The sequence below is a fragment of the Eptesicus fuscus genome, chromosome 3 (assembly GCF_027574615.1).
Source record: "Eptesicus fuscus isolate TK198812 chromosome 3, DD_ASM_mEF_20220401, whole genome shotgun sequence".
In the NCBI taxonomy this organism is placed as follows: domain Eukaryota; kingdom Metazoa; phylum Chordata; class Mammalia; order Chiroptera; family Vespertilionidae; genus Eptesicus; species Eptesicus fuscus.
The window spans coordinates 8,108,112-8,134,314 of NC_072475.1; the positions used below are offsets into that span (position 1 = coordinate 8,108,112).

At 57.6% G+C, this 26,203-nt stretch overlaps 1 protein-coding gene across 8 annotated transcripts in view; it reads left to right on the forward strand.

The window, feature by feature from the left end:
• The window catches only part of AGPAT3 (1-acylglycerol-3-phosphate O-acyltransferase 3), a 68,616-nt gene that overhangs the window by 29,410 nt on the left and 13,003 nt on the right, over positions 1 to 26,203 (forward strand). For 3 of the 8 annotated variants that reach the window (XM_054713586.1, XM_054713585.1, XM_054713589.1), the window contains one exon: positions 25,248 to 25,474. In XM_054713586.1, coding sequence (XP_054569561.1) covers positions 25,297 to 25,474 — 178 coding nt within the window. In that variant the 5' untranslated portion in view covers positions 25,248 to 25,296. Of the gene's footprint in view, positions 1 to 1,951; positions 2,024 to 5,752; positions 5,892 to 6,230; positions 6,353 to 18,615; positions 18,662 to 21,498; positions 21,782 to 25,247; positions 25,475 to 26,203 lie in introns of those variants that run through there. The other 5 variants (XM_028151811.2, XM_054713588.1, XM_054713590.1 and 2 more) reach the window with 5 other exon arrangements.

The window sequence follows — 26,203 nt, forward strand, 5'->3', positions numbered from 1 at the left end:
ATCCCGCAGACCAGCAGACGCCATGGTCAAGGGGCCTGAGCAGGAGCTGGAGGGCTGGATTCCAGCCCGGAGTAGCTGTACGTGGGCCGCTTACGGTGGGTGTACACTCGTCGGTGAAGACACCTTCTGAGCACAGACGGGTGGGAGGGTCCCGGAGCGAAGGTTCCTGGCCGCCTGGTGCCCTGGGAAGGTGGACGAGCCGAGTCAGCTCCACGGCGTGTTGCTCCCCACAGAGAGCCCACGGGTGGCACAGGAGGAGGTGGCCGTGGCCGTGCTGGGAGGGTGCGACTGCCGGTGTCGCTGATGTGCGTCTCTCAGCCCCCATTCACAGCTGGTTTGTCAGGTCGACAGGATTTGTGGGGACATTTTTTGTTGATCCAGGCACATGGCATGTGTAAGGACTAGGCCGTGGGTGCTGCCGGGCTTGGCAGGCTCCAGGGCTGCCTCACCCCTGCAGGCAAGACTGTGAGGTGGGCCGTGGGCGCGGTGCCCGGTGACCCGCCCCCAGAATGCCCAGCAGCCCGCAGCTGGCACTTGCTGTGCCTTGAGAATGGTCCAGTGTCTTCTTCCTAAAGTAGCCGTGCTCTGCCCTTGCTCCAAACAGGAGGGCAAACTGGCTGGCCCTCCTCACTGCCCTCTCCCACCTCCTTCCTGTGCTGTTCCCCGTGGCACCTTGTCTCCTGGGAGCTGTGTAGGTGGAAGCAGAGGGATCTCATGCCAAGAGCAGGTCTGCGTTCTGCTCCTAGCCTTACCACTAGCTTGGGCTGCACTTTCTTCTCTTCCCCCCAAATGGGAGGTGCAAATGGCCATGCCCCCTGGTGATGGGCACTTGCCCCTGTGCGGCATCCCCTCCTGGGCCAGGGCTGCTGGAGTGGGAAGGGCCCGAGAGGCACTCTGCTCACAGGGAGACAGGGTGCCGGGCCAATGGCAGGACCCCTGAGCGGACCTGCCCTGCCAGGCCCCGGGGAAGGGGAAGGTCCGTGTCCTCTCAGCTCTCACAGCACTGTCTCTGCCCGCCTCCACAGGGGCGGGGCCAGAAACCAGCGCAGCTGGTCAGACTGGGAAGCTCAGACTGGTGTCCACCACTGGAGGCCTGAGGGGCTTTTCTGACCACACTCATTTTTGAAGATCATAAAAATAATGCATCCCCATTCCCCAAGATAAAATCCATGGGGCTTTCGTCACCGGGGGCTCTGAGCACGGGGACTGAGTCGCTCATGGTGGTCGGCAGCCCGGGGAACCCCTTTGGTGGTTGGGGCATCTGATATGGCCGCCAGGGACTCAGCATAACCTTGTTGGCAGGTGCGCCGTGAAAATGACGACTGGCCAGACGCACCTTTCCGGGTCTGTGGGCGTAACTTGGGGTCTGCACTCATCTGTAGCTAAAGATGCAGCGGAGATTGGATGTCATACCCATGACTCAGAGGAAGGCTTGGCTTCTCTTCCGTATTTTTTCTTGATCTGTTTTATTGCTCAGGAGGAAATTTGTCTAAGGAAAAAATCTAACTTACATTTACTTTTGAAACTTTTTATTTTGAAATCTAAAGAAATTTCTACCAGGAAAACCAGGCGCAGGCTAATCCCAGGTGTCCAGGCTGACAGAGCAGAGAACCAGGTGGGAAGCCAGCATCTGGAAAGTCTCCTCGCGTTGAGGCCTTTCGGTGGATACCATTCTGTAAATCTGCACGGAGAGACCGTCTCTGTCAGAGACCTTGTTCGTCAGGTCGCACTTCAGAGCCCTGGTCTCACACCTTGTCCCTAAAAGCCAGGTGCAGCTCATGCAGGTGCGCCCGCTGGAGCCGTGTGGGAGGCTGGGAAGATCTGGGCTCTGCCCAACCCCAGCAGCCGGTCTGACGACTGGCTCAGCTTTCAGCTGTTTAAGGTTGGAGGAGCCGGGCTGAGCAGGCGGGGAGCCCGCCCTGAGGTGGGGGTGGCGGTGCAGACAGAAGAGGAGCGGAGGAAGGGCCAGGAGCCGGACAGGACCCGGGAGCGCAGGGTGGCAGCTGGCCCTCCGGCCCTCCAGGTAATGCCACTGTGGCGCCTGCAAAGGTGTGCTTTTGGTTGTTGGACGTGGTTGATGTTTCTCTTTACTTTTTCTGTCTCTGCCTTTTCTGGAAGGTTAAAAAGAAATAGCTTGCCTCCTCTCAGGAAAAGGTAGAAGTGTCATTTAGCAAGTTCCAGGTCAGGACCATAATAGCGGCCACCCCAGCACCCCTCCCCCCGCGACAAAGGCCAGGCGTGGGCAGTCCGGGCATCACAGGCTGATCCCTCGGGACCTCACACACCATCCGAGTCCTTGAGGCTTAAAAGCGGAGCAGGTGACCAGGAGACGGTCCACCTGTGGAAACCAGCCAGCAGCTTCTCCTGTGGAGAAGGAGCTGGCCCAGCCTGGCCAGTAACCCCCATGGCGCCGTGCATGTGCTCGTGTCCCGGGCGAAGGGTGGTGACTGCATCCCACAGAGCAGGCAGGCAGGCAGGGGGCATGGGGGGAGCCCGGAGCCTTCTCCACGGTTACACATTCACCCTGCAGGACTCCCGACGTGGGAACGGGGGGAGGGGGGGGAAGCTCCACCTGAGCGAGAGGCTACTGAGGCGAGAACGAAGTGGATTCCAGCCGGACACAGGCAAGTGCCCCAATAGGGGGCCACGGCAGACCTCTCGGTCCTGGCGATGGCCCAGAGCCACATTGTCACGTCACAGGCTGGGCACGCGATGATCTAAGTGTCCTGGGCAGGAGAAGGGTTACCTGCCGTTTAATACGTTCCTACATGGAAGTACTCTGCAGCCGGTTTTACAAGAATGAAAGAGGGCAGGGATGCTGACGATGACAGCACTGAGCCCTGCACCAGTCCCCGGTCCAGTGCTTTTCACGACTCGCTCATTTAACTCTGGTAACCTGCTGGTGTAGGACGTACCCCACTCTCCAGAGGGGGAAGTGGAGGCTCAGAGCGGCTCAGTCCTTTCTCCAGGTCACACAGCCTGGTGTTGGGGAGGCCAGGATTTGAACCTGGTCGTGTGCTCCTTTTCGTTACTACCCCTTCCAGAAAGGCGAGGCTTGCTCTGACCCAGCAGGCTTTCCTGGTGGAGTGTCTGAGTCTGTTCAGGAGGTTGTAACAGAATGCCATAGATCAGGCGACTTTAAAGAAACAGACAGATTTCTCATCGTTCCTGAGGCTGAAGGCCCAGATCAGGGCCCAGGCGCGTGGAGAGGCTTCCTGGTTCAGGACAGTGCCTTCCCGCTGTGTCCGCACGGGGTGGGAGGGTGAAGGAGCTCCCTGGGCTTTCTCTTAGAAGGACACTAATCCGCTCATGGGGGCTCCGCCCTCATGACCTAAGTCACCTCCCGGAGGCCCCTCCTCCAGTACCTCCACGTGGGGCATTTGGTTTCAGCATACGAATTTGCTGGTGGGGTGGGGGGCACAAACGTTCTGTCCACAGCATAGAGCCAGCATTGTAGGGGGAAATCAAGTTATAGTCTCACAACATTGCCAGGAAGACCCCAGACCCCTCGGCAGTCTGTGGGGGCGGTGGCAAAGGTTCCTCTTTTGACCATGTACTTCGGCGAGGTTTGAAAGTTTTGCAACAAGAATCTATTACTTTCTGCTAACGCACAGAATCTCATTATTTACAAAATCTTTTTTTAAATTCATCTTAGAAAGAGGAAGGGACATGGGGAGAGAGAGAGAAACAGCAATTCGTTGCCTTCCGCATGCGCCCCACCTGGGGATCGAACCCACAGTCTGGGTGGGTATGTGCCCTAACTGGGAATGGAACCCGCCACCTTTTGGTGTATGGGACAACGCTCTAACCAACTGAGCTACACTGGCCAGGGCTTTACAAAACCTTTTTAAAAACACAGAGTTCAAAAGTTGGGTGTTTTTGCTAGAAATGTTTCATTTGGTCACAGAACGGGCAGCCGGTCTACACCAGCGAGTGGCCGCAGCGTCTCAGTCTCCCAGGTGAACAGGGGCTCTTTGGAGTTCCTCACTCCCCACCCCATCCATTCAGACCGGGTTAGAAGGCAGCGACAGAAAGCTGCTGCTTTTATCCTTCCTCCCTCCTCCCCAGGCCGCTCCTCCTCGGTTCACAAACCAGCAGGCTGCTCCCCGGCTGCGAGGCTCAGAGCTTCTCCGCCTTTGAGCCGAGGGATGAATGGCTGTTCGCAGGGCATTTGGTTGGATTTTGCTCCGAGGCTGTTTAGGACCTGGTTCCTGTTTGTGGAAGCCTGAGTCCTGATCCCGCCGCTTGCTTGCTCTGTGACTCTGGGCTAGTGCTTAACCTCTCTGTACCTTAGTTTCAAGTCTGTAAAATGAAGCTCATAAGTGTGCCCTCCCCCCCCTCTGGATGGTGGCGAAAGTGGGTGAGCTGACACAGAGGGCCATCTGGGTGCTCAGAGATGGTGACCAGCGTGCATGCAGGAACATGCTACAGACGTGTCTACAGACGTGTCACCCTGCGCTGCACTGTTAGGATGTCCTGCCTGAAATTCTAGACCCTGGTCTTCCTATCCAGGGAGCTGGGGCTGGCGGGCCCATGCCAAGGGCTGGTCGTGTGTTCGGCGGTTCAAGGTGCTCCCTGTGCACTGGGCAGCTGAGCCGCTGGGCACTGCCTGCACCCGAAATGCAGCAGGAGCACTGAACAGCCACGCGGCCGGCCAGGGAGAGCAAACCCGCTGCAGGCGGGGAGAGGAGGCTGGGGTGCAGGCGGTGCAGGCCCGGCCCAGCACCGAGAGCTGGTGGTGGCTCCTCGCTGGCTTCTAGTCTAGAGTGTCCCTGTCAGTGCCTGTTCTACGGAAGGAAACGCGGCTGCACAAACATACTGCTCAGAAAATGCAAATGGGAGCAAATGGAAACAGTATCAGGCAGCACATGCGGCGGGCGAGCTGGGGGCCCCGCACACGTCCCGACGGGGATGGAACCTGCAACCTAGCCCTGACCGGGGATCGAGTTGGTGTGCCAGGGCCCACCAGGTAGTTCTCACCGGTGCTTCAGGGCTGCGTGCACCTGCTTTCCTCACTGTCACCTACCCCTGGGCTGTGACTGCCTTCTGAAGGCTCCCCACCAGTCCTGACACGCAGTCGTGAAAAAAACCAGTGTGTTCACATTATCTGAACGTGCCGAGGGCCCAGAACCCGGTCACGTGTCCTGAGGAAGCTTTGCAGGCTGACCTTTCTGTCTTAGAGCAGAGCAGCTGTCTCAGTCCACCCTGAACAGGTGAGGCCCCGCCCCCTCGTGGCAGCGTCACCCCGGGACACCTGTGTGTGCTCCTCCCGCGGCCTGTGTAAAAGCCACAGAGGAGCTGTAAGCCACGCAGATAGCGTCTGGCATGGCGCTCCCGACGACACTGCAAAGCACTTGAGAGTTGGCCGCTGGCCTTCCTGGGCTCACACCTCGGTTGTTTACTTGTGTTTGGTTTGCATAGTAACCCACGTTCTGGTGCGCGTCCCCGTGTGGATTGGAAGGACATGGTATCAGCTGGTCCCTGCGAGCACCCGCCTCGCTCCTGGAGTTTCTGCGCGTCTCACTTATCCAGAGGGAGTCACAGCAAGCAGTCCTTCCACAGGGAGCGTTACTTTGTTACTTACTTATTTATCTGTGCACTTAAAGCTGTGGAAGGGCGGGTTGGGTGAGGTGTGGAACCCAAACCAGCAGCCTCAGGTGCGGGAAGTGGCCTCCTGCAGGTGCCACCATCGTGTGTCAGGAGAGGCCCCAGCCGAGCAGACACGCCCTCAGCTGTGCCCCCTGCGCAGTGTGACAGGAGCGGGCCTGGAGACTGCTGGTCTAGGCTGCACTCGGGCTGCAGACTCTGTCTCGCCTGCTTCTTCCTGGGACCCGAGGAGAAAGCTGCAGGGACTCCGTTCCAGAGGCCGCTGGGAAGCAGCAGGAGCTCAGGTCAGCGGGAAGGACGCTCTGGGCATAAGAATGAGGTGTGAGGTGGACCCTGTCAACAGCCAGGAGCCCAGTGAGGCCTCAGGGCGGGGGGTGGGGGTGGGGAGTGCTTAAGTGAGTGCATTTGGCAACTTTTCTTCATATTGATGGTCCTGCAACATGTTGCTGGCATCTGAGGGTTCTCTGGGTCTAATGCTGAGCTCAATCAGGATAAACAGGCTGGCGCGATGGTGTGTTCCCAGTGGGCGGGCAGCATCTCATTAACCTAATAAACGCAGTAGGGCTGAGCCGAAAGGCAGGGCGAAGAGCAGCGAAGTAACTTGCTCAGCGTCTCTCCTGCTGGAAACTCAGCGCCTTGCCGCTGCCGTTCTGTGGTTCAGGCAGGACCCGCTTTCTTGAGGCCCGGGATGCCAGAAATTGACACAGTGCCTTTGGGGACACTGTGGGAAAGAGGGTGATTAACTGTGAGTTAACAAGAGTCTGAGGCATGGAGACACCCTGGCCCCTGGGGACTGCTGGAGACCGAATAAGTCACGAGTCGTTGGGGGGTTGGGGGGGTGTCTGGGTTGAACCGGCTGCACCAGGGCCAGTGAAATACTCCGAGGCCAGCGTCGGCCAAACCTGGTTCTCATCCTGGGTCGGCCAGCTTTTTGTGAGCCATGCAGTTGTTCGTGGTACCAAGAGAGCAGGGCTGTTGTGGTCACTAAATGAATAATTCGTGTTTAGTGCCTGTCTCTCCGCACAGCCTTGGCGTGGTCTCCCTGATCGCTCACTGGCTTGTCTGGGTGTGGTCTCCCCGATCTGTCACCAGTGCGTCTCGGCGTGGCCCGTGGGCCTTCCTTAGTTTCCCTGTGGATTCTGCCCTTCCAGACCTCAGCGTTAACAAGCCCTCTCGGTTAACTCAGAGGCCGTCCACACCTGGTTCCGGGCTGTTTCCAGATGGGGTCCACGCTGGAGGGCTGGGACCTGGAGGTGAGGCTGGCAGAGAGGGGGGTCACAGTTTCTGGGGGGCCGGGGTGAGGCGGGGGAACGGCGAGAGCTCTGACCTGGTCACACCCGGCCTGAAGGTGAGTGAAGAGAACAGGTCGGGGCAGGGAGGCGGCCCCAGAAGGAGCAGGACGTCCAGGCCCCGGGCGCTCAGTCCGGCAGCCAGCGTGGACAGGGCTGTCCTGTGTCCGTACCTGCCCCTCCCCTGGAGGCAGGTAGATGGGATCGTATGTTTGTTCTGGAAGCTGGAGACACACAGCTCTTGCAGGCGCCACCATGGAGCCTGTGACCAGATGGCCCCTGCGGGCCCCGTGGGTGGGGTCCTCCCCGGGCCGAGGGCCGACAGCGGGTTAATGAAGAGCTTCTCTGAGAAACTGCATGAACTGCACCCGCATCTGTGCATTCACCTGTCCTCGTGCCTGAGGCCGCAGTATTGCCTCCTTGAGCAGCAGTGAGTCTTACGCCTGCAGTGCTCCCCGTTGTGTACGAAAGAGTGTGGGCACTCCATGAGAAACGTGCTGAGTCTAAAGAAAGTTAAGTTTTTAGAACCTTCCTTTAATGCTGCTCTGAGGACACCGCCAGGAGGTTCTGTCAGCACGCTCCTGCTGCTCTCCTTCCTATTTAGCATAAATCAGTCATTTTGGGTCCAGGGAAGTATCTAGACATACAATGTTCCTGTGACATGTTCTTGTGTAATACTGTCAAGTTAGCTTTATTCTCTTTAACCTTCAACAAAAGACTCAGAATGAAGTCGAATAGTAATCCAGGGGCAGGAGTGACCTCACTCGCACACGTGGTCTCAGGACGAGGAGGCAGGATTGCCTCACTTGCTCCCATGGGCTCGAGGACTAGGAGGGCCACGGCCATGGGCCTTGAGCATGGCCAGCAGACAGGTGCACTCAGGACCCCATGGGGAGTTTCCCGTCCACAGAAATACTATTGGAGGAGGATTTTGGCGAAATTCCGATGCCAACCTTTATTTCAAAATCAATAAAACCAAGATTCTAAGCATTCTAGGTTTGCTGTGTTTCACACAAGTAATGGATAGGGCATAGTAAAAAGTGAGAACTCTCAACATTCCTGCCCTGGCTGGTTTGGCTCAGTGGATACAGTGTTGGCCAGCAGACTAAAGGGTCCCAGGTTCGATTCCAGTCAAGGGCACGTACTTGGGTTGTGGGCTTGATCCTCAGTGGGGGGCGTGTAGGAGGCAGCCAATCAATGATTCTCTGTCATCATTGATGTCTCTCTCTCTCTCTCCCTCTCCCTTCCTCTCTGAAATCAGTAAAAATATATTTAAAAAAACAACAAAAAACATTCCTTACTGTTCATAGAACCCAAACCAGGCCTAAGGCTTAGTTTTCGTTCTGCTCCATCCTGGAGAGAAGTCCTTGGTATTTCTCCCCACCTCTGCGGGCCGGTCCCCTCTGTGGGCCTGGTTCAGGAGCCATGATGACATCATCATGAGCGCTAACCATTTTTGGCATTTACTATGCCAGGTGTTTTTCCAGGTGCTTTCCCTGTACCAACCCCCTAAACATCACCACCACCCATTGACGTGGGTAGAGGGATTATTCCCACTTTACAGTACACTGAGGCTTAGCTTGAAGGAGGGGGTGCTAGGATTGGGGTCCAGTCTGTGCCCAGGGCTGTGCTGTGCAGCCTCTCTCTGGGGTGATCGCAGAGGCTGGGAGAGGAGACTCCTGAGACACACTGAGGTCCAAAGGGCAAAGCGAGAGTGAGGGCCAGGGCCCCCTTCGCCAGAGAACCCCTTTCCGGGGCCACTGTGTGCTCAGCGTGGAAAACCGGGAAGGACGGGGCATAGAGCGACTCAGCCTGGCTGTCCTCTGTCCTCATCCGGGCGCCGGGGGAGCTCTGTGCACAGGCCCTGGTCCCTGCTCCCCAGGGGCCCAGAGTCCAGCGGAGAACAGAAGAGAGAGAAGCAGGAGCAGGTGCCACGAGGCTGGGTGCTGACCACAGGCCCGCAGAGCCCCTGGGGGAGCCGTCTGGAGGCTGAGCGCTCAGAGGGGTCTGTGCAGTCTAGGGTGTGCAGGAACCCCTCGGCCTGTCCACTGTCTCGCCCGCCGAGGCGCCAGCCTGGCTCCTGCCCTGTGAACTTGGCAGGAGTCAGGGGACGAGGACAGGATGTGGCAAGTATCTCGAAAGCCTGCAGTTGGGAAGGTGGCTGCTGGGCTCTGGCAGTGGCAGCTGGGGGTGGGCCAGGACCCGGTTTCTGTTCTGGAAGAGTCTCTCCGGCTGCACCGTGGAGGAGGGGGCCGGCGCCCTGAATTACTGGGGGTACTGCAAACAGAAAGTCCTCACAAAGACCTTTCTAAACAAGCACTGACCTCAGGGCAAAGGTTGGGCCCAGGTGCTGCCACTCAAGTCCAGGGCACCTGCCACCCTTTGCGGAGGAGACCCTGTGCTCCGCGATGGGCTTCCCAGCCGCAGGGCCAGCATCCTCGAGGCTCAGGTGCACGAGGCCCGGGCCTGTAGCTGCATCGGCAGACGCGGGGTGGTGGCCGGGCAGACGTGGGTCGCCACGCAGCTGTCTGAGAGGGGTTTCTTTTCACGGATGATTAGAAAGGCCGAGGTCCGGGGACGTGCAGGGAGAGGCCCTGTTCCTCAGGCCTCCGCCGAGGACTGTGCTCACATCCCGGGGAGCACACCCCGCCCTGCAGGCAGGTCCTCCCAGGTCAGCAGTCCCTCTGGCTGCTTTGGGGATTACGGGGTTGGAAAGCCTTAGGCAGCAAGACACTGCTCAGGGCAAAGCCCCTTCCCGGCGGGCTAAGCGGAGGAGTGGCCACCTGCCTTCCCTCCCGATGGCTTCTCGGGCCACAGGCCTAAGTGTGAGTCACAGATGCCTCTAAAGGGCCTTGCAATCGGTCTGAAGGCCCCAGAGCCAGTGGCCCAGGTCTGAGAGCAGGGGCAGGGGCAGGGCAGGGCAGGGCGGGGGAAGGGCAAGGGCAGGCTTTGCCAGCTGTGGGGCCCGCCCCCTGGCAGGACAGGAGCACAGGTGCTGAGGGGGCCTTGGCCGGGCAGGCAGGGCAGCGGGCCTTCCTGTCTGGAAGTGGGTCTTTTGTGTCATGTGCAGGGAAGGTGCACAAAGCAGTAACTTTCCGGTCACCCAGTGATGACCCTGAAGCAGGGGTGGGAACCTTTTCTCTGCCAGGGGCCATTTATAACATCATTCCTGGGCCGTACAGAGCTATCCTCTGAAAAACCAGCCTGCGGTATTCGGTCAAACATGTAATTAACTCACCCTAATGCCTGGGCAGGGCCAGACCACGTGATTTCGTGGGCCTTATACGGCCTGCGGGCTTGGCGTTCCCCAGCCGGGCCCTGAAGGAAGGTGCATTGGCCAGAGGCCCCTTGAGGGGCTCACTCAACAAAATCTCTCTTCCCGCTTCTGCGTGTCTGCCGGGGCCTCTGCACAGCGAGCAGCTTTCGAGGGTGACACTTCGCCTGCATCTCTATCTCCTCTCAGCTCCGTGCAGATTCAGAGTCCAGGTGGGGGTCACATGGGAGACAGCAGTCCTTCGCAGGTCTGCTCACTTGAATAAGAGACGTGACTCTTCCTGGAGTCTTCCCCGGGGCAGTGCCTGGAGCGTCCTTCCCCGGGGTGTGGAGTTGGAACTGGGCCTCTGGTGGGAGCGCAGCAGCCTGCTCTGGGCGGGGACCGAGGGCCTGGGCATTGCCCCGAAGAGGGGACGTCTGTCAGCACTGGGAGGCCTTCCAGGGGGTTTTCCGACCCGAGGCGGAGCTGGGGCCCACCTCACTAGCTCACCCCACGTGTTGTGCTCTTGGGGTTTCTGTTGGCTTCTGGGTCTGAGGTCCCGGGTCAGCTGCTGGGTGGGGCCGGCTGACCTGGTCCTGTCCGAGGCCGTGACGGGCCTGTTTACAGCGGCTCCTGCCGAAAGCCGCTTATTGGATTAGCGGGAGCCGGGCAGCCCCGAAGTGGGCCGAGGGGAGGCCGTGCCCTCTGTGCTGCTTCAGGGCCCTGTTTTCATTCGAGTTGGCCTTCGAGACTCGCAGGGTGCCTCTGGGTCGGGAGGCAGCACCCCAGAAGTGCGTGTCCCCCTCGTTCTGCCGAGCAGATGCTCTTAGTGGCCCAGGCCCGTCCCGTGTGGCAAGTGTGGGCCCGGTCATAATCCCTCTCCTTATCCTCCGGCCCAAGGTGACACTCGCTGCCACCGCCCGTCCCCTCACCAGCTCGCGGAAGACGGGGGACAGGCTGTGAAGATGCTGGCCCACTACTCCACCTGCCTCTTCTCGGGGGTTTGTGCCGCCCTGGTGGCCGTGGCTCTGACCTATTACTTGTACTGGTGAGCGTGGCTGGTGCCGGGGTCTGGGCTGTCGGGGGGAGGGGCTCCCAGGGCTGTGGTTCGCCCCCGCTGTCCCTGTAGGTCCACACTCTCTCCACCCGCCCTGGGGACTTCATGGCGGTGGGGAAGGAAGCGGTTACTTCCGGAGCACAGTGCGTGCTGGGGATTATCCTGCCCTTCCATGAATGCTCTTTTGTTGGAACATTCCCGAGGGAGGTTCAGGGGCTTGGCGCCCTGACGCACAGTGGGTGCTGGGTGACTGGGAGGAAGCCCCTGCCCGAGCCCTCGCCATCGCTTCTGCCTCGCAACCCAGGGCGGGGGCAGCGGGAGGACACGGGGTCTGTCAGTGGAACAGAAAACGGTAGCTTCCATCAAAGGGATGTTACCCTGTTGTGCCCACAGGTGACAGATGGTTTATGGGGAGTCACCAGTGACCCTTCGCAGCAGTGGTGGCCGGAGTGCACTCCAGTGCTTGCTGTGAACATGGGGGGAAATCTGGGGGTGCCATGGGCCACCCTGGCCTGGGGGTCCGGAGGCTCAGCTCCTCCAGCCCCTCACGAGGCTGTGACATGTGTGCTCTGGGCCCCAGGTCCTGTCTGTAAAATGGGATGTTGACTGTATCTCTGCAGGCGGCCTTTGCACACGGGCAGGTACCAATGGCACACAGGGCCCGCTCCCTCCTGACCGGCTGTTGTCGGGGTGGCTGTGGGGAAACCCCAGCTGGGTCTGGGGTCACTTGATTGGCTGGTGCTGGAGAAGGAGCAGTTTCCTGCGAAGAGGCAGGCTTCCTGGCGGCTCTGCCTGGCGTATTCTTGTTCCTCCCACGCACTTGGTTGGGTGGGAGCTCGCCCCTCTGACCTGGAGGCTTTCTCTTCTGCAGATCCGATTAATGCTGCTTTTGTGTCTGGTGGTGGAGGGGTGCTGCAGGTGGGCAGGGCTCCCTGCTGGCTCCGGCCTCTGCGGTCCCCAGGTCGCGGCAGCCCTTTCCTGCCTCAGAGCCCCCTTTTGCCTGAACACTCTAGTCATTTATTTGCCTCTTAGGGGCCTGGTGGCACTGGTCAGTCAGCTGGACCCCCAAAGGGGCGGGTCTGCCTCACCGTGCAGCAGGCCGCCCACCTCGTCAGGGAGGGGCGCGCTGGTTTTCTCGTCTGTCCTTGGATGTTTCCTCTCCCAGCGCTTGTCCTGGCCACTAAATAGTCCTTGCTCCACAAATGGGAAGCGACCTTTTGGAAGCTAGTTGTGATCTGACGGAGGACTCCGGCAGCCCCCGCCACACCCTGCTGGGCCCCTGTCCTCACTCCCCGTGCTGGGAACTGGGAGAAAATGCCAGGTCTGGGTTCCCTGAGGTTGCAGAGCTGACCCCTCCCCAGTTAGGACTGACTCACGAGATGCCTTTTCAGCTGCCACGCTCCCCGTTGACGGGATGTGGCCGTCAGAGCTGGTGTGGCCAGCCACAGGGTGGGCTCACCCCCGCCCCGGCTCCCCGCCTCCCCGGCTGTGACCAGCAACCTGCTCAGCTCAGTTCTGCGTTCGAGGCACCAGGAAGAGCTCCACTGTGGAAGGGGCTCCAGCACTTGGTCAACTCGAAACACTTCCCGGAAAGGCTCGAGGACTCCCCTGGGAGTTGGTTCCCACCAATGGGGTCAATGAGAGAGTCCTCGGGAGGCCGTCCTGTCTGCGTCTCTGCGGCAAGGACTCTCGGCAGGTCCTCCTTGTGCCTCGAATGAACCTGTCACAGCACGGGGCTGGGGTGGAGAGAGGCTCTCCGAGGGGAAGCCCGACCCAGCGGCGAGGGGCCCCATGGAGCCTCTGACCGCCACCTGCAGGTCTCTGCAGCCGCCACCTCGGGGCACACGGGCCAGGGACAGAGCCATGCCTTTCTCAGTGCGCCTTGCTTCAGACCTGGTGTAAGACGTGTAAGGAAATGTGGGTTCAAACACCAGCCACACATCCAGCATCGCCTGCAGGTCACTTTTCCTTTTATTCAGCAACATCGCCGGCCACTGCCTCCAGATGTGGCACTGTCACAAAACTCGCTGTGAAATGCGCCCTGGGCTATGATGTCAAAGTGCGGTTCTTTGCATTGTGGAGTAACAGCACGGTTAGCATAGCCTGCTCAGCACATGCTGCCTGGCATGACCAGAGCCCGGTCACACCCGCTGTGGCTGCCCCGTCCAGAGGACCCCGCGTGGGAATGCGTTATTTTATCTTGGCCCAGTCAGCAGGCTTGTCGTTGGTGTATACGCCACAATGTAGAAAAACCAGGCCAAGGGAGCGAGGCAGTTATGTGGGAGGGAGGAAGGCCCAGCTAGAGAGACCGATCACTTCGGGTGCGTTTCCCACGGGGCGGAGTGCGAGGTGGCCGCAAGCGGTCCTTGGTGACAACCTTCCAACAGCAGTGCCAGATGGAAGACGGAGAACTCGGGGTTTCTATGCCAATTAGAAGGAATTACAAATTAAAAGCGATTAAAAAATTTAATGTTGCAAAAGTATTCCTGAATCGGTGGCATTTTTCAGACAAGCTGCCTGTGTCTTTGAAAGATTGATTTGATGTAGAGCTTGTGTGCTGGTCTCCCGAGCATTGATGGCTCTGGAGGTGCCTTTGTTGACCATTTAATTGAAGACGCTTCTGGTGCCAGCGAGTTCTACGTTTTTAGTTTCATTTAATCTTGGAAATCCCTAAACTTAGTGCAACAGATAATCTACCTGTTGGTAGTGTTCCGAAGCCTTTCAACATCCCCGCTCCTGCCTCCTGCCTCCTCCCGCGCCCCCCCTTACTCCCAACCCCTGCAGGCAGGCCTTAAACCCTTTCCCAAGAGGAGTCCCAGTTCCATGAACTTGTCACATTGCTTGGTGGCAGAATGCTTGCCACATAGGAAGCCATTTTATCAGAAGAGAAACCTATGGAGTGACAGCAGTTGGCATCAGCTGCCGTCCTGCATGACGCACACGCCAGGCGTCGCTGTCAGCCCCGGGCCTGTGGGCAGCCTCGGCCTGGGCTCAGACACAGTGAACGCACGGGTGTTGGTGCTCGGGCCTTCTCATCTCCGTCTGCTGTACATGACTCTTCGGAGCTTTTCCCTTCAAGGACACTGTTTTGTTTTTAGTAACGTTTTTATGATTATAAAAGTAATCGTTATTCCATGCCAAAAACTTAAATGAAAACCAGAAAAGCATTTTTAAAAAAGGCCATATTATTTCATTACCAGAGACTTCCCCAGGGCGGTTAGGTTCAGCCTCTCCCGGGTGTGTGTGTATCACGACGTGTGTACCTCTGCCCGCCAGCCGTGTGAGCAGTGTTCCGGTCACCGAGGCCTCGGTGCAGCCAGGTCCTGAGGGACAAATGCACCTGGAGGCGGTGCCCCTGTGTCTCCCGGGGTTCGGTATCATCCATCACCAGCCGCCTGCCCAGCATTCACCTTCCCGCTTGTCTCCTGGTCTCCGCAGGATCGGTTCCTTACCGCTGACCTCGGGGCTGCAGGGTGGCCTTTGGGGTTGGCTGGAGCGCGTTGTGCCCAATGGCCATGCCGAAGAGCCATCTCCAAGGGCTGTCATTTCACTTGCTCCTTCTCACCCGATGGCAAAAGTGAATTCGCCCTTTTTGTGTGGATCTAGATCTTAGGGAAGGAAGTTACTTACGGAATTTGGGGACTCGTGGGATGTCTTCGGTTACAGAGGCACATGCCCGGTGCCACTCCGCTGAGCTCCCAGCACAACCCAGACACTTCCAGAACCCACGGGCTCTGCAGTCTCTGTACCCCGGTTTGACCTGGAGGGCCCTGTGGTGGGTGGTTTGGGGGACAGAGATGCAGAGGCTCAGGCTGTTGCTTGGCCCGCGGTGAGCAGCGTCTGTGCTGGGCAGCACCAGGGCTGTTACGAAGCGACCTGGACACATGCCTCCAGGTGCCCTCGGTCAGTTCCTTCACGGAAACAGGAAGGAACGCTGTGGTGAGGGGGTGCCAGGTGCCGCGTGCCCTCGGCCAAGCCAGCTGTCGTGCGCGGTCACTGGAGGCCACGAGGGTCTCACCTTGTGCGTTTGATGGACATTGATGGACTGAATTGTGCACTGTTCGTTCACCCCAGTTTCTCAAAGTGCCAGTCGCCGTCCCGGGTGACAGGACAGGGAGGCTGTGAGAGTTGTCTCTGAAGGGCTGGGTCACACTCTGCAGTTCTTCCTGGAGACACCGCCCTCCTTCCCCGGGGTGGCTGTGGGTTCCAGTGCGACACTCTCTAAGTACTGGGTTCTAGACCAAGAGTTCCCTGTGCTCACTCTCCAGGGAGGAGACAGGACAGAGAATCAATCCTGGGGAACTGCTCTCCATGGCTCAGAATGAGGAGAAAGTCCGGGCCAGGCGGGTGGAACCCCAGCTGATGGCGAGGGACCTCCCCACTCCTGGGGCCAGGCCAGCAGAGGTCAGCCCTCGTGTCCTGCTGGAGTTTAAAGTCCTCTGGGGCAGCTTCCTGTCCCTGAGCCAGCCCAGCTCCCCCAAGCCTGGACTTTTCATCCTTCTCTGGGAGCCGCCACCAGCATGCGTCGGGGGTGGCTCGCCAAGGAGCGTGTGGAGAATAAAAGGGGCCGAGCTGTGGTCCTGCTGGTGAGAGGGTGCTGGTGTTGGGGGAGCAGCAGCCGCAGCTCAGTCACCACCGTTAGGAAAGGCCAGGCTGGGAAATAGTTCTGTTTAAGAGCAAGCATGGAGGGCAGCAGGCGAGGCTTCTGTGCTGCGAGCACGTTGTGCGGCCACTTTCTCACCGAGACCGACGCTCCCCGAGATGGAGCCCCAGTGAACGGGCGGCGTTAACGGCTGGGCCCGGGGCCTGGAGGGGCTGGCCAGGCTGCGCAGAGAAGGGGCCCCGCAAAGTTTGAACCTTGATGTTTCCTGCCTTCCCAAGCTCTGTCGGCCTTCCACTCTCACCCCATTCTTCTGTTGACCTCAGCGCCAAGTCTGAAAGTAAGCTTGCAACACAGCGGTGCCCCAGGCCCTAACATTTCACCTACTTGGCAGCACGCTGTGCCCCGTTGGCTCCTGTGACGGATGCCCAGAGCCCTGCTCAGAAATGCAGGCACGGGGGCCCCTCACAGCGCTGCGGCCCGCGGACGGTTTTACGCTCTGGAGGTCCATGCTGAGTGGGCCGGGGCTGTCGCTGCGTCCTGCTGGCTGAGTCCTGGGAGGGACAGAGGTAAGGGGCTGTGGTCTGGGCTGTCCCCGTGGCCGCCCTGCAGGTCATGGGGTGGGGGAGGGGCAGGGCAGCGGCCAGCCTGGCTGCTGTGGGTTTTCTCTGACTTTTGGGAAGGAAGTCGTGGGCACAGATGCCTGTGGGAAGGCAGCTATCTCTCTAAGGAGGCTCCCCGGAGGGGTCACAGGAAGAAGGTTCTCTCAGGGGCCAGGGCACCTCTGATTCCTTCTCTTCCAACTTCCTGAGGTCGCCACGGAGACGGCTGGGCACGGGCGCCTGTGCCCTGGACCAGAGCAGCCTTGTTAGGGATAAACTGAGCAGCGACCTCCCAAGGCAGAGGCGGGGCTGCCCCTCTCCCCGGACTCGATCGTTTCCTGGCTCTCCTGGAGAAACTGACCCAGCCAGCGGGGAGTAGAGGTCACGTGACATCTGGCCTCGGTGGCTGCTCCCCCACAGGCCAGCGCGTCCTCACAGTCCAGACCCCTCCTGGTGCCCCAGGGAGGACTGGGGGGGGGGGCTCCTCGTTGCCTCTGTCTCATCCTCACAACCACAGTTCAGAGTATGCGTGATAGGTTGTTGTGTGTCCTTGAAATCACAACCCCAATGACAGTGGGGACGGAGCAGCCCACAGGACAGAGCAGGGCCGGCCCTGGGGGTGGGTCGGGCGAGGTTACGCCATGACCTTGAACTGCCCACGTCCAGCACCTCGGCCCAGACCTTTCCATGTTCCAGTCTGAGGAGGGTATCGACTGGTAGCAAGTGAGGAAGCGGGCAGGGCCTTGCTCCCGGGTCCCGGGGTCACGCCATGTGCCAGGGGCTGGGCAGATGGCATCACACATGTTTGCTAACTGCCGGCCAACCTGTGGGTACACTGCGTTCACTGATGGCAATCTTTATTTCACTCTCTATTGGATCTTACATTTCCTGGATCTGAGTCATGCTTTTGGAGACCATCCTGTATGTTAAAACGTGTGTATCTGAGATGTGCCGAGTTTACATTCAGATGGAAGCTCAGATAAGAGACAGGTGCTGAGTGACAGGTGACCCTCCTTCCATGACTTGGGGTCAGATAGACCTTTTCCAACCGCACCTGGGTCAGGGCTGCGGTGGGACCGTGAGGGACGTGTGGGGGCACTCCCACAGCTGTGAGCAGAGGCCAAGGGTGGGTATTTGAAACCCAGTTTGTTGGTTCCATTTTGAATCCCTAACTTTCTACTTATTAAGTGTGTGACTCATAATGCCTCTTCAATGACAAATGTGACATTTTTAATCTTTGTCAGCGCCTTGGTTAAGGCTTGTTTCTCATTATAAAAACCACCCTGTTTACCGACAAGTTCTAGAGTTTGAGCAGGTGGAGCTTTCCCAGGACTCTCACTGTGTGTGTGTGTGTGGTGTGTGTGTGTGTGTGTGTGTGTGTAGCGGTCACAGAGGAAAAGCCGGCAGGAGGGTGAAGGAGGGTGAGGGGACCCCCCACACACACACAGCTCTGCAACTTCACACTCACTCTCCCAGCTGTGCAGACTCACCTGGTCTCTGCTGTTCCAGCCGAAATGCTCTTAGCAGCATCCTGGATCTGCCCCGGAACCTGAAGGCTCAGTCCCGCTCTCTGCAGGCCCCGTCTTGCCCCAAATTTCTTGTTAGCTGGCTGTCCTGTGACTTCAGGTCTCCGATGGGGCTAAGGAAAGTCATGAACTTGAACTTTGCTTGGCTCTATTCTTATTGTTAGGGTGGAGTGACAGGCTCTCTGCATTCCCAAGAGGAAGCCAGGACTCCCATGTAATTTGTGAATTTGTGAAATACATTGTACATGCAGAAAATTATGTCAGCCACCAGCTGGTTGATAATCACAGAGCAAACCTCCATCCATTTCTTGGCGAGGAAAACCTTGTTATTATAGCGGGCGGTTCATTGTCACAAAATTAGGTCTAAGTCAACTTAGCTGTCACTGTTATATGTGTGTGTGCGTGTGTGCATGTATATGTACGTGTGTGAGTGCATGTGTGTGTGCATGTGTATGTGCATGGTGTATGTTCTGGAACTCGGCCCCCACAACCTGCCCCGTAGGAGAGCACTCCTGTGCTGTGGCCCCACCAGCCCCCTCGGGGTGAGCAGTGCCCGCAGTGTCCTGCAGGCCAGAGACCTGTCACAGGTCTATTGTGCAGTCATCAGGTCCCGGAGCTTTTCACATCTCTCCCCCCGGCCTCCTCCCCTTCCCACGGCAAACATCGCCACTACAACCATCAGAACAGCCTTGAAAAGGCAAAAGATTCTGGAACTCGGAGAGTTGGGGTAGGTAGGGTGTGAGGGGTCCCTGGAGGTGCCTCACCAGCTGCCTCCTCACCTGGTGGCACCGTGGCTTCTGTGTCCCCAGGGTCCCCACATCCCCGCTGTCCACAGATTGGAGCAGGCTTGCACCCTCCTACCAGGGTTCTGCATTTTTTTAAAAAAAAGTATTTTTTTTAAATATTTTTTGTTGATTTCAGTGAGGAAGGGAGAGGGAGAGAGATAGAAACATCAATGATGAGAGAGAATCATTGGTTGGCTGCCTCCTTCATGCCCTCTACTGGGGATTGATTCTGTAACCCAGGCATATAACCTTGACCGGAATCAAACCTGGGACCCAGTCCGCATGCCGGCACTCTAGCCGTTGAACCAAACCGGCGAGTGCTTAAAAAGATTTAAGCACCGTTTTTAGAGAGAGGGAGAGAGGGAGAGAGAGAAATATTGATGGGCTGCCTCTTGCACATCCCCTACTGGGGATTGAGCCCTCAGCATAGGCAGGTGCCCTGACTGGGAATCAAACCGATGACCTCTTGGTTCATGGGTCAAAGCTCAACCACTGGGCCACACCAGCCAGGCTGGTGTGTCATTTAGTTGTACCTTCATTACTCACTGGTGGAGCAAATGTCTAATGCTAAAAGATTCACTTAGTCCAGTAATGGTTTTAAGTTAATTTTGTATTCTATTTATTGTAATGGTATCTGAATACAATAGAAATACCAATTTGCCCAGGTTGAAATAAATAAACGTGAATACATATATGGAGGTGTGTGTGTTGTTCCTTAGCCTGTAGCACCGTGCAGCCCACGCACAGCCTCCCACCACACAGAGGGCCATACCTGTGCAGGTGCCCGGGACTCCCCACGGCCTCTCCTCTCACTGGTTCACACGTCTGTGCATAGGCCAGCACCACACTCTTGATTTTCGAGGCTTCGTGGTATGTTGTGACCTTTTGTCCTGGGTTCTTTTTCATGGTTTCCTTGGCTGGTCTTCCTGTTTGTTTTTCCATATGAACTGTAGGATCTATATGTCTAGTTCTGGGGGTAGGACTGTTGGGTTTTTAATTACGGTTCAATTACATTTATAAACTAACGTAGGAAGTATGGTTTGTGTGTCATTTATGTATTTCTTTCTAACAAACCACCTCAATGTAGCAATTTAAAGCAGCCATTGTTCTGTTGGCTCACCACCCGGGCTCTGCAGGCTGGTTCTTCTGGTCTCACTTGCAGTCCTTCACGTGGTTGTAGTCAGCTGGCAGCCAGCCTGGGGCTGTGGGTCCATTTCTGCTCCATGTGGCCCCATTGCGGCAGGCGAGCCCCAGCTTCCTCCTCCGGGGCCCAGGGGTGCCGGGGAAGCTGCAAGGCCTCTGAAGGGCCAAGCTCTGGAGTCCAGGACGCTACTCCCACCACATCCCATTCATGAGCCCTGAAGCCAGCCAGGGCCCAGGGGCTGCCGTGAGCCATGCCTGCCAAAGGCACTAGTGAGAGCAGGGAGAGCAGTTAGTTGTTGCCACCTGGTGCCCAGTATTTTTTGATTTGCTTAGTTCTGCTTTTGTATCTTGCAAGCTGTTGTAAGGTTTCATTGCAGAGGCTTTGTTTAATTCTTCTGAAGTTTGGGAGTAGGTGTTTTGTCTTTTTATTGCAAATGTATACACTGTCTCCTCCACGGTGCCTTCTGCTTTTGTGTGTTTGTGTGGATCCGTGGCTGCTTGGACACATGACAGGGCCACGTGTCCTCATCCTCCTGGCCACTGAGTGCTCAGACTCTGAGCTTGCATTCCACTTGCAGGAGAGGAAATCCCTAGTCCTGACGTCCAGTGCTCCCCCTTTCTGCCTCCTGGAGAGGGACACAGAGCCCCCAGGAAGCCGTGCGCTGATGGCGGAGGAGTCCCAGCAGCCCGGGCCCCACGTGACCCTGTGTGGCCGAGCTCCGGCTATGGCAGAGCTCCCGGCTGCCCGGAGCTCCCGTCTCCAGTGCATGGCTTCCTGGGCCGCTCCGTTGTCCCAAATGGCCATCTAGGTCCAGTGACCTGGAACTGTCAAGTCACCGGCACTGTCACGAAAATAGCTCTATTGTCGTCGTCCCTTCTGGGTACTTCAGTTAGAACTAGTTATTGAACATTATGAGAATGTTGATTTCTACATGTTTTTACTGATTTATTGATTTTAGAGAGAGAAGAAGGGAGGGAGAGAATGAGAGAGAAACATTGATTTGTTGTTCTACTTATTTTTGCACGTGTTCATTGGTTGATTCCTGTCTGCGCCCTGGCTGGGGATCGAACCCACAACTGGTGTATCAGGATGACGCTCTAACCAGCTGCGCTGCCCGGGCAGGGTTCTGCATGTTGTATTTCATTCCTTTCAGTATTGCTGCCGTTACTTATTGTTTACAGTGGCGTTTTGGTTGCAGCGGATTCTCTTGGGTCTAGGGATCCAAACCTGCGCTCTGCACATAATGATGTTGTTATTTCTCCGTCCTGACGTTTAGACTTCTCGGTGATTCCAAAGGCTGATGAGGCTGGACTGGCAACAGATTATTATTAGCAAAGAAATATGTCATCTTTTTCAGCCTTATTGAAAGATAAGATGGTCCCCGTGAGTGAGTTTACCCAAGAACTAAAGTTAGATAGAACCTTTCAACCTCAAAAATAGGATTCATCTGTTCTAAAACTTCAGTTGGAGTTGTAAATAATACCTTTGCTGCTCTCCAGCCGTCTTAAATAACACGGTGAGTGAGGTGCAGCCCTTTCTCAGCATCTCAGTGAGGTCAGGGTGGACCACAATTGTTGTATTATGTTCTCATTCATGATGTCATTGAGTGCTGCTGGGTCTGCAGACCTGCTCCCCAACACTGGACACCCTCGGAGGTGGTGCTGATGGAGTCACCAGCTTGTCTCTGCGCCTTTGTGCTGCTGTCAGCAGGCTGTCTGCCTCCAGCACCCCCCTCCCCCATTGTGTAATCCGGTGCTTCCCATTGGCTGTGGGCCAGGAGACCACCCAGTCACGCTCGTCCAAGCTGTGTTTAAAGCGAGAGTAATGGAGAGTAATATTTCAGTGTCCTCTCCCTTCACCAACCACTGTCTCCTCAAGGTTAGACTGACTGCTGGAAAGACCACACAGACAGGACAAGGTGAGGTGTGCTGTGCGCACGGCTGGAAGGGGAATTGGTCCCTGAGAGGTGGTCTCCCCGGAGTTCAGGAACCAGGGCCTCAGGTCACCTGACGTGGCAGCCCTGGCACTGGCCAGCTCCTGCTCCAGCACAGAGCGAGCCCCGTGGCTGTGGGGCAGCCCGGACGTTGTAGGGGATGGTGCGGCGTCAGGTCCTCTCCACTCTCCCGCTGTGTGATTGACGCGCCGTTGGCAGAGGCATGAACGGCACCCAGATGGAAGGACTGACATTGACCTCGTGTGTAAATGAAAGAGCCGTCCTCCACATGCCGAGAAAGCCATTACCTTCTCTGCAGAGAGCGAAGCCATGGAGGCGCCTGGCCACACTCTGGCTAGTGCGGAGGTGGTGGGCACATGACTTCCATTTCCATTTCTGTGGAAAAGATGTGCTTTCCACAAAGATCCTCAGGAGGATCTCTGAAGGTCAGACCGTCTGACTAGCTAGTTCTTGAGGTTGAGAGGGACAAAGGGGCCAGGGCTGGGGAGAGGGTCCCGTGGGCGTCTGGTGATGGACTCCTAGGCAGGGGATGGGCTCACCCTTGAGCAGGGCGAGGCCTGGTCCGGGTTCACTGCCAGGCTGTGGGCCACCTGGGCAGCAGGGCCAAGTTTATAGCAGGACATGGGAGGGGCCTGTGCACTTCCAGGAAAAGGCCTGAATACTTAGAAGAAGTGTATTCCTTCGCTGGGGCTGCGGTCACAGTACCACAGGCGGGGGACGTAAGCAACAGAGATTCCTTCCTCACAGTCTGGAGGCTGGAGCCTGAGATCGTGGTCATCACAGGTCTGGTTCCTCCTGAGGCCTCTCTCCTCGGCTTATGGACGCTGTCCTCTCCCTGTGTCCTCACATGGGTGTCCCTCTGTGAGTCTGTCCTCATCTCCTCTTAGAAAGACATCTGTCCAATGGGGTTAGGGCCCACACCAGTGACCTCATTTAACTCGGTTACCTTTGTAAAGACCATATTTCCACCTACAGCCACATTCTGAGGCCCTGGAGTTAGGGCCCCAATGTTTCTTTTTGGGGGACACAGTTCACCCATAATGAGGTGCCAGGGTCAAGGTCTGAGAATGGCCAGGGCTCCTGGCTCCCAGCTCTCCCCTTCACCACCGGCCTTGAGAAGGAGCAGTGGGTGACAGGAGCCACGGGTGCAGAATTAGCAGAAGCACCTGGAGGGAGAGCATCAGAACCGCGGAGGGTCCCGCTGCTCAGGGGCGCTGCAGCTGGGAGGAGGTCTGGGTCTGGTGCCCAGTCCTTCCTGCCTGACAGGAACTCTCTCTGGCTTCCTGGAGCCGTGCCTCGGGGCCTGTGAGACTTACCTGCTGTGGAACTATTTTTAGCACGGCCTTGCTGAGCCACCTGGCTCACTCCCCGTCTCTGAGTGGCCAGCAGCCTGTCCCCGGGGGGTGGGGGTTTGTGGGGGGTGGTGACACCACCCTGTATCTCCCTTTGGTGAGGGTGGTCATGCAGCTGAGAAGGGGGTGTCCTAGTGGCTTGTCCAGAACCCAGGAGGCAGCCTTCTCAGCCGGGGACCAGGTTGTGCAGGTACCAGGATCCTGGAACAATCTAAACCTGTTATCTACTGACGGGACTTAGAAACGGCTCAGGTTTCCTCGCCGTCTCCGAGGACAGCGTCTGAGCATTAATGAGGAGGCCGTGTGGACGGGGTGGGCCGGCTGTCCCGCCTCCAGGGCCGGCCTGGCTCTCCTCTCAGGTACAGCAGCAGCAGGGGCTTCCCCACGGTGCAGGGCTTCCCAGGCTGTCCTCCAGAGTCACGTGATGGGGGAGGAGAAGAGCTGGGTCCAGGCCTTTTCTCAAGGGAACCCTTGTCTTCACGCATCGGACACAGAAATCAGGAGCAGCTTGTGGCCAAGGGCTCGCCGTGGCCTCACCCGCCCTGAGCCGCAGGCCCTACTGCCTCTCGGGCCCCTCTGGTCCTCAGTTTCCCCAGATGTAACACAGGGAGGTTAGAGCCCAAGAACCTGCAATATTGAAATTATGACGTTATAGTCATCTGATCTGTGGAGTCTCGCTGCTGTTGGTGGAAGTGGGTGTTGGCAGAGTCCGTGAGTTACTGTAATCATTAGAGCGGGGGTCCTCAAACTTTTTAAACAGGGGGCCAGTTCACTGTCCCTCAGACCATTGGAGGGCCGGACTATAGTTTAAAAAAAAAACTATGAACAAATTCCTATGCACACTGCACGTATCTTATTTTGAAGTAAAAAAACAAAACGGCAAAAATACCCGCATGTGGCCCGCGGGCCGTAGTTTGAGGACGCCTGCATTAGGGTAATGAATTGTTTTCTGATGCTGCGTAACAAGTGTCCCCGGCACGGTGGTGTAAAACAACACGGGCCTTCATCGCCCTCGGCTCCTCAGGGTCACCACTGCAGGCAGGCCTGGCTGGGCGGGTCGGGTGCTCACAGGCTGCGGGCATCTGAAGGCTTGTCTGGGCCTGGAGGGTCAGCGTCCACGGTGGCCTCTCTCCTGGCACAGGTCTTGGCTCCCTCCACATCCAGCACCCCCTGCTCCAGTGCCCTCCCCTGGCAGCTGCTTCCCCTGAGCCAGCCAGGCAAGGACCCCTCTATGACTCGGCCTGGGAAACCCCACGGCACCGTTTCTGGCAGTCAGTTATTCTCCAGGCACAGGGGTACCAGGGGCTGGGGCGGCTGGTCCCTGCTGTGCTCAGCTCACCAAGTGCGGCAGGGGCAGGTCTGCGGGGCGCTCAGCAGGGTGCACACAGCACCATCACGTGCCAGCTCGGGACTCGCCAGGGCCTGAGTCACAGCTTCCCTGTTCTCTCCTCACAAGGGGAATTGTCGGGCAGCGCCCAGAGCAGGTACAACCCCAAAATGTGAGCTCTGGCTTCACCTTCGGAACTAAGAAGTGCACGTTGAAGAGAAGGGGAGAAAAACCAGTTAAGTTCTTGGAGGAGTTGCTGCTTTTGTGTTAGAAACCAAAACAAAAGCCTTTTAGCTTAAAAAGGTGCACAACAGCCTGGGAATTAAAAGGCAGTTATGTGTTTTATTTCATGTGCAACTTAATTTTTTTAAATAAGATGCTAAAAAAAAAGTTGAAATTACCCATAATGCCTTTACCTAGAGATCATCACTATTAATATTTGGGTGCATTTCTTCTGGTCTTCTTCCTTTCTTACATGCCTGGGTGTGTGTGTGTGGTTCATGTGTGTGTATGTGGTGTGGTGTGTATATGTCTATGATGTGTGGTGTGAGTATGTGTGACACATGGATAGATGATGTGTGCCTGGTCCCTGTGTGCTGACCTGCAGAAGCTCTGAGTCTGCCATTGGCGAGCCCCTCACCCTCGGGCTGCAGATCTGGGCTCTGAGGTAGGGACGGTGGGTTTCCCTTCCGCCTGCAGCTCTGGCCTCTGGGCCCTGGCACACGTCCGACTGCTGTCCCTGTCCCTCCAGGACGGCTGTTCTCAGTGAAGGACCTTGCTCTCGCTACTGAGGAGTGACCATGGGCCTGCTCGCCTACCTGAAGACCCAGTTCGTCCTGCACCTCCTCATCGGGTTCGTCTTTGTGGTGAGCGGGCTGGTCATCAACTTCATCCAGCTCTGCACCCTCGTCCTCTGGCCCCTGAACAAGCAGCTGTACCGCCGGCTGAACTGCCGCCTCGCCTACTCGCTCTGGAGCCGTGAGTACCGCGGCGCACCGCTGGGCGTGCTGCTGCGATGGGGCCCTCAGGAGGGCGGTGGGTTACTCACGGGCGTGTGCAGAGATGCTCAACCCACACTCGTCATGAGGGCGGGCAAGTGGCATTCCGACCCCTGGCCTTGGGCCCGCAGCGGTGGCAGCTTCGTGAGGTGCAGCCCAGCGCTTTGGGACTGGGAAACAGTCAGAAACTCAGTCCACCAGTAGCAGCCCTCGCAGCTGCCAGTCCGTCTCACTGCTCCCGGGCACCCTCCCCAGGGCTGGGAAGCACCCCTCTCTCAGGGGGCTGTCATCCCACCTGCCTATGTCACCTCTCTGAGCCAAGTACCTGTGTGCGGACGTGCATGTCTGGTACCTGTGCACTGTGTCTGTGTGTTATACATACGAAATCAACCAACCTTGGGCTGTCAGATGGACAGACGAAAAGCTGTTAAATGGCGTTAATGTCGCGTGCTGTTCTCCCAGTGGCCCTGTGAGGAAGCCACTCTTATCTCCTTTCTGTAAATGGGGAGACTGAGGCTCAGAGCCCCGGCTCTAACCACTGGGCTGTCTTGGAAGCATTCCCTGGCCTCCATCCCCAAGGGTTGGTGCCCTCGGAAAACGGAGGGGCTGGGGTTCCGCACAGAAGGAACGGGCTGTGCTGTGTGACCTGCCTCAGCCCTGTGCCTGGAGCCTCACTGTGAGGCCGCCCGCTCAGCCATGCTGCTGACCA